The sequence below is a fragment of the Poromitra crassiceps genome (assembly GCF_964638095.1).
Source record: "Poromitra crassiceps genome assembly, chromosome: 12".
In the NCBI taxonomy this organism is placed as follows: Eukaryota; Metazoa; Chordata; class Actinopteri; order Beryciformes; family Melamphaidae; genus Poromitra; species Poromitra crassiceps.
Window position 1 is genome coordinate 24,172,042 of NC_139632.1, and position 13,540 is coordinate 24,185,581.

The 13,540-nt window shown below is 46.8% G+C and overlaps 1 protein-coding gene across 1 annotated transcript in view; it reads right to left on the reverse strand.

Annotated features, from left to right (window-relative positions):
• Window positions 1–705: 705 nt before the first annotated feature.
• The window catches only part of lpp (LIM domain containing preferred translocation partner in lipoma), a gene marked incomplete at its 5' end in the record, with an annotated part of 89,247 nt that continues 76,412 nt past the window's right edge, over window positions 706–13,540 (reverse strand). The window contains 3 exons of the mRNA XM_083647905.1: window positions 706–893; window positions 4,258–4,378; window positions 5,678–5,856. Of these exons, the coding sequence (XP_083504031.1) occupies window positions 765–893; window positions 4,258–4,378; window positions 5,678–5,856 (429 nt within the window). The 3' untranslated portion in view covers window positions 706–764. The remainder of the gene's footprint in view (window positions 894–4,257; window positions 4,379–5,677; window positions 5,857–13,540) is intronic.

The following is a 13,540-nucleotide window of genomic DNA, read 5'->3' on the forward strand; positions in this document are numbered from 1 at the left end:
CACTCCGAGACGCTGTATTAATAACTTCACTAGGTGCCTCTCAGCTCTGTTGTGCAAGAATGAGCTTCAGTGTGTGCTTCTGCGTGTTTGCACATACATATATACATTTACATTGACTGACCTTGTGCACTGTATGTGTATATGCATGGAATGAACACTAAAGAATAAAATGAACAGCATTTCCTAAACAATATTACGCTTATAATCTTTCTAAATATCGCTAAAGCTACACTCTTACACATCCATTTTGACTTTGCCTCTTGGCTAGATGCTTCAAACGCATTGGCTGCTTAGATCAAGTCAAATGGCATTTTAGATGACGATAGTCAGTGAGAAGGCCACATCTGGGCCTTGTGTATGTAGATGCCATTAGAACCTTCCCTGGACCATACAGACTGAAGGTGTGATGAGATATCAGGACAGTGACTGATGATGCGCAGTGGCTCTGTTAACTGATGCAAGTGGATTATTAAGTTCACAAGAACACAGTCAAAACACAGACAGCCTCTGAAGCAACTTCTTCTGCTGTGATTGTACCGAGTTCCCCTCTACTGTACGTGCAGACATAATGCTGTCTCTTGTTATTGCAACTAATATACGTATGTATATATTTGTCTATGATGAGGAATGCATGCGTTTGTGTGCATGTTTGAGAGAGAGGGAGAGATAGAGAGAGGTACAGAGAGAGAGAGAGAGGGAGAGAGAGGGAGGGAGTGAGTGAGCGTGGGGTTAACACAGTGGAGGTGACCAGGCGCCGGGGGTGTTCAGAGGTCAGTGGTAGCCTTGGCGGTGAGGTCCTGGATGCGGCTGCTGTTACAGTTTTTGCAAAGGACATGGCCATCGAGAGGGTAGCAGCCCTGGTTGTCCCCCTCAGAGAGCAGAGAGCCACAGTCCTGCAGGACACAGACACTCTGTTAGACTATGTACACAAACACAGTCATTAAGCACGCTCATGGATCATGTGCAATTATATGCTCAGCGTGTTGACTTCCTAAACGAGACATTTACTGCCGTTTACAAACGACCATCCAAATGTCTCAGGGAGCTCTTCACAGAAAAGCCCTATGAGGCCATAGTTGTTTTTGTACTGGCTGAGAAGCCTGGGGGACCTGCCGCCCCGAAACTATTGCTAGGTTAGCTAATGTGACTTTTGATTGTCACACATAAACATACACAGACATACATGCACGCTAGTGATGCGCGGGCCGCAGTTATAACCGCGCTGACCGCGGATATCCCGCCCCGCGGGCGGGCCAGATCATAAAAATAAACATTCTGATTAATAGCGGATGGGTTGCGGGCGGTTGAAACGATGTATCATTAATGAGGAAAAATAATATTAATTACGTTCTCTAGTCTATGAACGTATTTTAAGCTACATTTTTCGTCAGGCACATTCTTAGTCGCCTATTGTAGATCCCCCAAAGGACCCACGGCTGTAAACCAAACAATAGCCATGTGCTAGGTCGCTAGGCTGCACTTTTCGTCCATATATGGTCAATGATGTCACCCTCAAAAAGGAGTCTCCGCTGAAGACGTGTTTGAAGAGAAGACGCGTTCGTATTTTCCCATACAATGAGGCAATCCAGTAAACTAAACTTAAAGCTATAGCGTTAGCCGAGTAAGCTACATGAGGGCAAGTGGTGGACTGGACATAATACAGCATGGAAGTTTATTTGGAGTCTTGGACTGCAGCGATCGCACCAACGGCAGCAGAAACCGTAAGTTCGCTCCTTTGATAGCGTTTATAGCGTTGGGTGCATGGCGGGCGCGGATCTATAAATAGTATGAAATAATTTGCGCGGATTTATGGCAGGCGGGTTCATGCATACACGCGGATTAGGATGGCATAAAAGCTCATCCGCGTATCTCTAATGCACGCACACACACACACACTTCTACATGCACATATACTGTACATGTACACTGACACAATCAGTCCAACACTTCACAATCACTCATATTCTTTCGCATAGTGACATCACGCTCTGTTTGAGGGTAACGAGTGGAAAACAATGCAAACAAGACAGTCGTAATGTACGGAAGCAGCCGAGTGCTCCAGCCAAATAGCGAGCATTTCTTCTTCCTACATCCTCCACATGATGAAACAGTCACGTGTGATTTGGAGGTCCCGTCTTCATTTGTCATGAGATGTGGTTGTTGCAGAGCCCTGCGCTACAGTACACCACTTCACCATGTTTTTTGCGCTAGAACCAAAAAGAGCAATATTTCAGAGTAGAGTACGTCTTGCTTTCTCAATGCAGACATTGCACCTCCAAGAGCCTGGCAGCCCCCAAATGCCTGTATGTGTGTCTCAAAGAATACGTATTGCTATGTCATTTGTTAATTGTGAGTGACATTGTGTTACACTAGAATGACACACACGTGCACGCTAACATTATGACGACATCTACTCATGTCTCCCTAGTGACAATATTCTCCTCTTGTTGAGCCCTGCAGCTGAACTAATCTGCTTTGCTTTCTGTTGACCTTTACGTCTGCACTCACACTGGCACAGCTCCCTGACAGTGTGACACGTTACCTGCTTATCACCTAACGAGCACAGCTCCCTGACAGTGTGACGCGTTACCTGCTTATCACCTAACGAGCACAGCTCCCTGACAGTGTGACACGTTACCTGCTTATCACCTAACGAGCACAGCTCCCTGACAGTGTGACACGTTACCTGCTTATCACCTAACGAGCACAGCTCCCTGACAGTGTGACACGTTACCTGCTTATCACCTAACGAGCACAGCTCCCTGACAGTGTGACGCGTTACCTGCTTATCACCTAAAGAGCACAGCTGCCTGACAGTGTGACACGTTACCTGCTTATCACCTAACGAGCACAGCTCCCTGACAGTGTGACACGTTACCTGTTTATCACCTAACGAGCACAGCTCCCTGACAGTGTGACGCGTTACCTGCTTATCACCTAACGAGCACAGCTCCCTGACAGTGTGACACGTTACCTGCTTATCACCTAACGAGCACAGCTCCCTGACAGTGTGACACGTTACCTGCTTATCACCTAACGAGCACAGCTCCCTGACAGTGTGACACGTTACCTGCTTATCACCTAAAGAGCACAGCTGCCTGACAGTGTGACACGTTACCTGCTTATCACCTAACGAGCACAGCTCCCTGACAGTGTGACACGTTACCTGCTTATCACCTAACGAGCACAGCTCCCTGACAGTGTGACACGTTACCTGTTTATCACCTAAAGAGCACAGCTGCCTGACAGTGTGACACGTTACCTGCTTATCACCTAACGAGCACAGCTCCCTGACAGTGTGACGCGTTACCTGCTTATCACCTAAAGAGCACAGCTCCCTGACAGTGTGACACGTTACCTGCTTATCACCTAAAGAGCACAGCTGCCTGACAGTGTGACATGTTACCTGTTTATCACCTAACGAGCACAGCTCCCTGACAGTGTGACACGTTACCTGCTTATCACCTAAAGAGCACAGCTCCCTGACAGTGTGACACGTTACCTGTTTATCACCTAACGAGCACAGCTCCCTGACAGTGTGACACGTTACCTGCTTATCACCTAACGAGCACAGCTCCCTGACAGTGGGACACGTTACCTGTTTATCACCTAACGAGCACAGCTCCCTGACAGTGTGACACGTTACCTGCTTATCACCTAACGAGCACAGCTCCCTGACAGTGTGACACGTTACCTGCTTATCACCTAACGAGCACAGCTCCCTGACAGTGTGACACGTTACCTGCTTATCACCTAAAGAGCACAGCTGCCTGACAGTGTGACACGTTACCTGCTTATCACCTAACGGGCACCTAACGAGCACAGCTCCCTGACAGTGTGACACGTTACCTGCTTATCACCTAACGAGCACAGCTCCCTGACAGTGTGACGCGTTACCTGCTTATCACCTAACGAGCACAGCTCCCTGACAGTGTGACACGTTACCTGCTTATCACCTAACGAGCACAGCTCCCTGACAGTGTGACACGTTACCTGCTTATCACCTAACGAGCGCCGTCTGACAGAGCGGTTACTATGTATTAGTCCATGAACTTTGCAGAGGAGAGATGCAGAGGTATTTTGAGCAGGTAAAAAGAGAGACAATTCACTCGCATCTCTCTGCAAAGGTGAACAGACAGACGGGCATATATGCCTCATGCCGTGCCATAATGGGCGACACCTTACGTTTCTCAGTGTTGTATCGCTACTTTTAGTTCAGAGCACCTTCCAGAGGAGAGAGGTGCACGGAGAACATACCTCACAGCGGTAGCACTGCACGTGGAAGTCACGGTCCAGGGCCACAATGCGAACGGTCTCCTCCTGGCCTGGTGCTGGCATTATAGGCTCAGAGCACACACAGCAGCGCGGGGCAAACTTCCTGTGAGACAAACAAAAAACAAAAAAATGTCAGAAATTCAAAAAATGTGCTCGGGCAGACGGGCACATACTGTGAAAAGGATGTGCGATCCAAACATCTGTCAATCCTCATTCATTTTGTTGGATTTTGGGAGTCCAGAAACAAGTTGAGAGTATGAGACAGTAAAGAAACAGTAAAGAATAATTGTGACAGCAGAGCAGTTTTTTAGTTGAAAACTCAACCATCAAGGTAGCCCTAAGAGCTACATTTACTCTTGTCTTAAATGTTTCAAATTAAGCAGAAAATATGACGGCTGAAAAATAGCTTGGGGCTCTATTAGTAGGCGTTGACAAAATCTCTCTATGTTCTGTATAGAAACTACCATTACTGGTCCTTAGAGTAATGAATGGAAGCCTGCGGAGCTCCAGTACTGAGCTGAGCTTGTGTTTTGTCATCTCACACACCTCCATCACATCAGCATCATCTCACACACCTCCATCACATCAGCATCATCTCACACACCTCCATCACATCAGAATCATCTCACACACCTCCATCACATCAGAATCATCTCACACACCTCCATCAGCATCATCTCACACGCCTCCACCGCATCAACATCCACCTGTGGGCTCTCTGCTACTTTATGGTTCCCCAGGGAGGGGAACCTGCTCTTGCTTTGGCTGGTTAAAAATATATATGCTCGCAGGGAGAGATTGAAACAGAGCCCGACGCCAAAATAAAATCTGTATTTACATGTATTCTCAATAAAGACTTTCAATATGCGAGTTTGTCTGACAAATGTTTTCCCGCCTTCAAGTCATTTGGGAAAGGCCTCAGAAAGTCTAACAATGGGCTCAATAAGGATATGAGCAGCACACAGAGGTTTCAGGTCCTGTCGGCTGACTGAAGGTGGGGTCGACACTTCTTCTATTGGTTGGCTTAATGAATTGCTGGGAAGCAGGAAGTGAGGGAGTCTCTGGCTTTGGGAAACCACAGGCACAGTACAGAGCAGCCCGGGCCAGACGCAGATGTTCCTCGACACAAAGGCCTGCGTAGTTGAGGTCACACTTGTCATGTGGAATTAAACAACAGCCCAGTGCAACGGCAAGCTGTTTACTTCTGTTTTCCTTCTGGTCACTGAGTGAAGTAACAGTTTGTCATAACAGTCACTGGTGAGATGCCTGTTATGTAACACAGTAAGTTAGTAACAGAATTGACTGTCAAATGCATGTGTACATTTGACAGTATAGCTGGCTTTTTAGCTAGCTGGCTGGTTGGGACGGCTTATAAAAGCTGAGGATAACCTAAACATCTTACTTGTGAAAGTCCTCGATGCAGTGGATGTGGTTGGCAGCATCCACAGTGAAAGGGATGCCATCCAGGCTGCGCTGGCAGACCACACAGGTGAAGCAGTGAGGGTGGTAGGCTTTCCCTGTGGCCCGCAGGATGCGCTCCATGATGGGCTTACTGCAGATGGTGCAAGTCTCAAGAGTGTTCTGTAGACGGGAAACACAAAAAACCCACAGACACCCACACAGTTACAACACGTGACCATGAAAAAACCCACAGACACCAACACAGTTACAACATGTGACTGTGAAAAAACTCACATACACCCACACAGTTACAACACGTGACCATGAAAAAACCCACAGACACCAACACAGTTACAACATGTGACTGTGAAAAAACTCACATACACCCACACAGTTACAACATGTGACCATGAAAAAACCCACAGACACCCACACAGTTACAACATGTGACTGTGAAAAAACCCACAGACACCCACACAGTTACAACATGTGACTGTGAAAAAACCCACAGACACCAACACAGTTACAACATGTGACTGTGAAAAAACCCACAGACACCCACACAGTTACAACATGTGACTGTGAAAAAACCCACAGACACCCACACAGTTACAACATGTGACTGTGAAAAAACCCACAGACACCCACACAGTTACAACATGTGACTGTGAAAAAACCCACAGACACCAACACAGTTACAACATGTGACCGTGAAGAAACCCACAGACACCCACACAGTTACATGTGACCGTGAAAAAACCCACAGACAACCACACAGTTACAACATGTGACTGTGAAAAAACCCACAGACACCCAACACAGTTACAACATGTGACTGTGAAAAAACCCACAGACACCCACACAGTTACAACATGTGACCGTGAAGAAACCCACAGACACCAACACAGTTACAACATGTGACCGTGAAGAAACCCACAGACACCCACACAGTTACAACATGTGACCGTGAAGAAACCCACAGACACGCACACAGTTACAACACGTGACCGTGAAGAAACCCACAGACACGCACACAGTTACAACATGTGACCATGAAAAAACCCACAGACAACCACACAGTTACAACATGTGACCGTGAAGAAACCCACAGACACCCACACAGTTACAACATGTGACTGTGAAAAAACCCACAGACACCCACACAGTTACAACATGTGACCGTGAAGAAACCCACAGACACCCACACAGTTACAACATGTGACTGTGAAAAAACCCACAGACACCCAACACAGTTACAACATGTGACTGTGAAAAAACCCACAGACACCCACACAGTTACAACATGTGACCGTGAAGAAACCCACAGACACCAACACAGTTACAACATGTGACCGTGAAGAAACCCACAGACACCCACACAGTTACAACATGTGACCGTGAAGAAACCCACAGACACGCACACAGTTACAACACGTGACCGTGAAGAAACCCACAGACACGCACACAGTTACAACATGTGACCATGAAAAAACCCACAGACAACCACACAGTTACAACATGTGACCGTGAAGAAACCCACAGACACCCACACAGTTACAACATGTGACTGTGAAAAAACCCACAGACACCCACACAGTTACAACATGTGACCATGAAAAAACCCACAGACACCCACACAGTTACAACATGTGACCGTGAAGAAACCCACAGACACCCACACAGTTACAACATGTGACTGTGAAAAAACCCACAGACACCCACACAGTTACAACATGTGACCGTGAACACAATGATTTTGATGATTCATTTTCAAAAGCCCTTGAAGTGCTTATTTGTGATTACAAACTGTCTAATTTCTAGCGTGTCTCGCACACTTTACGTGCTCGTGTGCTCGCCTGCTCAACTGTGCCTGCCTTATTATAGGTGTGTGAGATACAGATTTTCTGTGTGGTCTTATTTGACCCTGTATGTTCAGAGTTTATAATCTAAAAAAACACACACAAAAAACAAGTTTTTATCATGTTTTTTTCAGTTTTCTCCCCAATTGTACTTGGCCAATTTCCCCTGCTGTCCCGGTCATGGCTCCACCCCCTCTGCCGATCTGGGGAGAGCTGTAGACTAGCGCATGCTTCCTGCTTCGTTTCACTATAAGCTATTTCCCCAAGCCCAGCCCAGCCCCCCAACCGACCAGAGGAGGCGCTAGTGCAGCGACCAGTACACACCCTCATCCGGCTTCCCACCCGCAGACACGGCCAATGGCGCCTGTATAGACGGCACCCGACCAAGCCGGAGGTAACACGGGGGCTCGAACCTGCGACCCTCCTGTTGGTAGGCAGGGAATCTACCGCTGCACTACCCGGATGCACCAGAGTTTATAATGTTTAAAAATTCCTGTTGGCCTATGCGACAAATAAATCGATACTAAGGACCTTTAGCTAGGCTGTCCTGAAATGCCTCTGAAGCTGAAGGAATCTGATTAGCAGTTCTCTCGAAACACAAACATGGCCATTTCTCAACTGCCCTCAGCCACACTCCATCCTCCCATAAGCACGAGTGTGAGCAGTAAATATTTCCACTTTGTGATGACGGCAGGTTTTCTGCAGCCAGGCGACTGGGCAGCCGGCCCGCAGGGGGACGTGGCGGCCGCCTGCCTCTGACTTATCTGTGGCATCCCTCTTCTTAATATCTACTGGGAGACACCATTTGTTATTTCAATATTTCATAAATAACGATCGCCTCTCTAAACAGCAATGCAATTACAGGGGGATGGATATATCATGTGAGGGTGATCAATGTGGCTGTGTGCAAGCTGTTCAGGCATTTCCTGGATCTCTGTGTCTCTCTGCGCTCGGCTGGGCTAAGGAGTGCACGCTTCAGCTGTTGCCATTGGCTCCTGCTGTAGCATCAGTGTTTCCAAACACGGCTCAGGGTGTGTAGCAACACTGTGCCGCGTCAGCGACCGCCTCCCAGACGCGCCGCCGGGCCCTGCCGCTTAAAATGACACTTCAGTGAGCGCTCAGCCGGGGTAAACGCACGATCCACCCCCTGTCCAGCACTATGGCTGGAGAGCAGCACAGGCAGTGACATTTACAGTCTATATGCTAACGAGTGGACTGGCGTTCCGAGCTGGGGTTCGTTGCAGCCGTGGTGTAAACACGGACTGACATAATGCTGCATGTTGTCCGAGTGTCAGACACCACGCTCCTCCTCACCACACTGTCATGTGTCACAGGGCCATGGGGAGAGAGAGGGCAAAGAGATGAGAACAGCTGATCTATGACTTGGGGCAAGCTACTGTTAAAAGTGTTTTCTTTAAATGGCCATTTCTTCAAAGCACTCCTGGAGAGGCATTATTTCATGAAAAGCAATGTGTGCAGACAAGCTCCACTTTCAGATTTTTCCTCCAAGACGGTAATAGAAATACCGTAAACATTATTCCCAGGGCAACGTTTGTGTATAAACAATGTCCATATTGCAATCCTCCTCCATCCAGGAAGTGGAATAAAGCCCTTAATGAGCTTGCTGCACTGAGCCCTTGAGGTTTGCCTCTCTCACACACACACACACACACACACACACACACACACACACACACACACACACACACACACACACGGAGAGAGAGAGGAGAAAATATGTTTGCAACCTGAGAATCCCAACAAGGGACTTGGGCCAAAAGGTACTATAGTAGTACTATACTACTATACTAAAAGTTCTATAGCGCCCTGGACTCTTACTCATCTGTCTGCATTTCGACTTACTCACTCCTTCTCACCTGCCCTTCATATGGGAATACCTTGCCCTTGTTTAGCTTAACTAGAGCATGTGATTTCACAGCACACACTTCCTCCAGGCCGTTGTAATGAGTACAGTACTCAAAAGACAACATTTCGGTGTCTTTCTGATGGTAGAATTCTGTGACCCAATTTGTTCATTTTGACCAGCTTCTGTTATAGCTACATTACTTAAGTGTGAGCTGTTTTGGGCGCAGGTTGTATTTAGTATTCGGTAAAACTGAACATTTATTAGCTGTGTTACGCAAACACGAGTCGGATCTTAAAACAATCACAATTTCTTTAGACTTGTGGTTGGTTAACTTACAACCTCCAAAGATGGTTTAAAGTATTCTGCTTAAATCACTTGCTGTGCCCTCTCTGTGAGAGATCTAGGACCCTTGCAATCTGCCACTAGAGGGCTGTATATGTCTGTCGATGTCCGGGTTTTGCTCCCCCCCTGACTAAATGTGATTTATTCAAGCATATGTATTCCTTTTTTTCTCTCCCTCATACATTTCTCTAAGTGTTTGCCCAGAAGGCTAAACAAATGTCTAGGCAGATGAGCTAAAGTGAATTTAGGTCAGACAGACTTGCTGAACTGGGGTGAGTGGAGTGTGCTAAAAGTCAATTGTGGCCCCTTTTTTCATTGTAGGCTTTTACAATTTCCAAAGTGCTTCTGGTGATTTCTCAACACCAAACACATTGATTCCCGGCCGCGCAGTCCTTCCCGGCTTCCCCACCATTTAGCAACGCTTGACAGCTGTCTGTCAGAGTGAAGAGTGTGGCGGGTTTGACAGCTGTCTGTCAGAGTGAAGCGTGTAACGGCAAACAAAGCACAGAGCGTCCCGCACGCTCTCTGCTCTTTACATGGGACACAGGGCTGATCAACTGTCCGTCTGTGTTTTTGAGCGTGAACCACTGCTCCAAGTTTCGAGTGAAACAATGCTGTAGCGAAGATGTATTTTAGATGTCTGCAGGTTAAACAGTTCACATCCACAGTGGCATATTGCAAACTTTAAAGCTGTTCACTATCTCCTCCCACAGTATCAACACACATTTTACACCCATCTGTTCTTATTTCACACGGCCAAGTAGGACTGACAGGAGGGGGGTTTGAGCTCAGCTCAGTAAATACGTGCGCAATTTAATTGATGTCCTGGCGGCCTGGTGAACTCACCATGCTCACTCACAGTGGGCCAGGTTTGCAGATGATTTGATGCAGTCTGCGTCCAGACTCACACAGAATGTGCTGCTCTGTGCCCACGCCACGCTACGGGATTTAAATCAAGTGCACCCATATAATCAAGGAAGTCCCGTGACATCCAACAAGTGCTTATTCGAAAGATGAGCACTGCAGTTTCTTTTGCAGTGCAACAGTGAATCAGAGAGACTGACCTGGTCATGAACCATAAGTCACATAACTCAATCTCCCACTTCCTGAGGGCTTTTTTTGTTTTTTGACTAAAACGAACGTTGACGAGCAGCTCACAGAATTTATTTGGTCGTTTAATAAGACAATTCCACTTACTTCCACGTATGCCTGATAATAAGACAATTGAGCAGAGCAAATAATAGAAAGCATCTTTAGTTGTTGCCAAGATATCTACAGACTCAACGGTGATTTTGTAACGTTAATGGAGAAGTAATCTGAAATCAGGGAACTAAATAAAGGAGACAAGGGGACTAAATAAGGGTGAGGGAACAAGAGGGTAGTGCTTTTACTATTAGACAAATTCAACAATGCAGCTAATCTTTCTTTCAGTGTGAAAATTCTGTGGCACCTGCTGTCAGCATATCATTAGGCGGGCTTTTTAAGATGCGCTTAGCCCCTTAAACATCATCAGGATTCCTTAAGTGGACCATGAAGGACTTTTTTTTACTCATCCCCAATGTTCATCTATTTCTTTCCAAGGCTGTACTGCACCATTCGAGTTTCAGCTCACTTACAAGTCAGCATAAGAGTATTGAAGGATTCCACGCTGGACTTTGATTTCAAAGGTCAAATGTGAATCTATAAAACACTGACCAGTCTTCAGCTTATGTCTGCATGGGTATTCCATTCTTTCAAACACGTTAGGACGGAGCAGGGTTACACACAGTTACAGCTGACTTGGCATAAGTTTCTGCTCATACATATTTAATAAGCAGATTTGGCAAAACTGTCGCCAGGTCAATGTTTAGGGACATGTATACCCATGTCTAAGTCCATCTTCTCCAAGCAAGTGTTATATGTGAGAGCAACGACATTGTCACATTATGATATATAACTTACAAAGACAAGATGGAGATGTCAGCCTGATAAGCCACTAGATTCAAAGATGATCATTGTTGCCGGGGTTAAAAAAAATTGTTTTCCACGTTCTGAAGCCAAATCATACAGGTCTCGGCCAGAAATCTGCTACTTGTGAGGGAATTTTGGAGCCAATTGAAATCGTCACGCAGTTGCAAAGGAATTGTGGGAGCACCACCCCTCCTTGATCTCTGGTCTGTTCAGTACCATTAGCCTTTTTCACTTCCCACCCAATTCACCCATTTTGTGTCTAAAAGGCAGGAAGTATCACAGGTGCAAGCAGAACATTAATGAGGGTTTCCAACTTCTAATCCATTTAATAAACAAGTAAACATTTGGTGATCCAGCGTCGGGGCCCTCGTTACTGTTCTGCTAATGGAGGCTAGTAAAAGGCTAATGGAGGTGGAGACACATACACACACACACACACACACACACACACACACACACACACACACACACACACACACACACACACACACACACACACACACACACACTCTCACACACACACACACACACACACACACACACACACACACACGTAAAGCAGTGAGTTGTGTTCAGGCTGGTTGGGCTCTCTCCTCATCATCTCTCCTCATCCCGTGAAGGTTAACAAGTGAACAACCCCTTGCCGTTTCCCTAACTCTCGACACCCAGGAGGATCCCGTCCACGGCCGTTGACATTCAACTTTAATTTACATTTAATTTCATATCAGTAATTGCTTTCCAGTGACCACAAATCCCTGGCATTCAGCCTCTGTGCTGTGCGTCTGTCTTTGTAGTTGTTCACATGCTAAGCATTACAGTCGGAGCGTATTAAGAGGGACTTGACATGACTGTCCTTCATAAAACATGTTCTATAAATGAGTGAGACACCCACACAGATGTTCCTCACAGCGTGTGCCTGGGTCAAAACCTTGCTGTCTGGATGGAGATGATTGAGGTGTGTGAGTTGTTGTTTATGTGTGGGTGTCATGCAGGGGAGAGTGACTCTCTTAATGCTTTGGTAACTCCCAGCCTGTTGGATCCAGGGTGCAGTAGCCTTGAGAGCATCAGCTGTATAATTCACAGACTTCACAGAGCATTCGTGACAGTCATGTCATCTCTGTGCAGGCCAGGCAGCCATCAGGATGAGTGTGCAGAGGTCTGGTGTCTCTGACCTGGAACAGAGTGCAAGGTGCTGGTCCCCTGCTCGGCTCAGCTCGGCTGGAGAGTCTGTCTGTCTGTGTAATAAATTCACACCGGGTTATGGATGACCAGCGTGTGCCTGGAATGGGGTGGCATCTTGCCAGAACCTCCTATCTTGATTTGTTTTTTACATTTAGTTTATATCTCTGCCTGGACAGTTTATTACCAAGCTTGCCCCTGACTCAGCCGTAGCCCTGCAATCCTTTTTACCAGCAATGACTGCTAACTGGCCCTGCCTGTGTAGGTTTGTATTCAGCTCAGTTCAGAATCCAACATTTTGATATACTAACAAAATGGCACAAGTGTCAAACGAGAGTGAAATATGCAAACATAATCCTATACTCTGTGCCGCTGCTACATTTGTTCACACAGATGCATTCTATTATTTGAGCCGCATGATAACGTCAGGCTGAAGCCAACATAAAGGGACAAGGCTGGCGATCAGATCATGTCTTGCTCAGGCCGATCTTTGACCAATACAAGGTGGCAGTGAGGCACTGATCTCTCTCCAGCGCAGGCCTGCCTGCCTGCCTGCCTGCCTGCCTGCCTGCCTGCCTGCCTGCCTGTCTGCCTTAAATTCAGCTCCGCAGCAGAATGCGACCCCTCTGGACTTTGGGCAATGTCTCCTCCTCTGGTTACAGAGAGA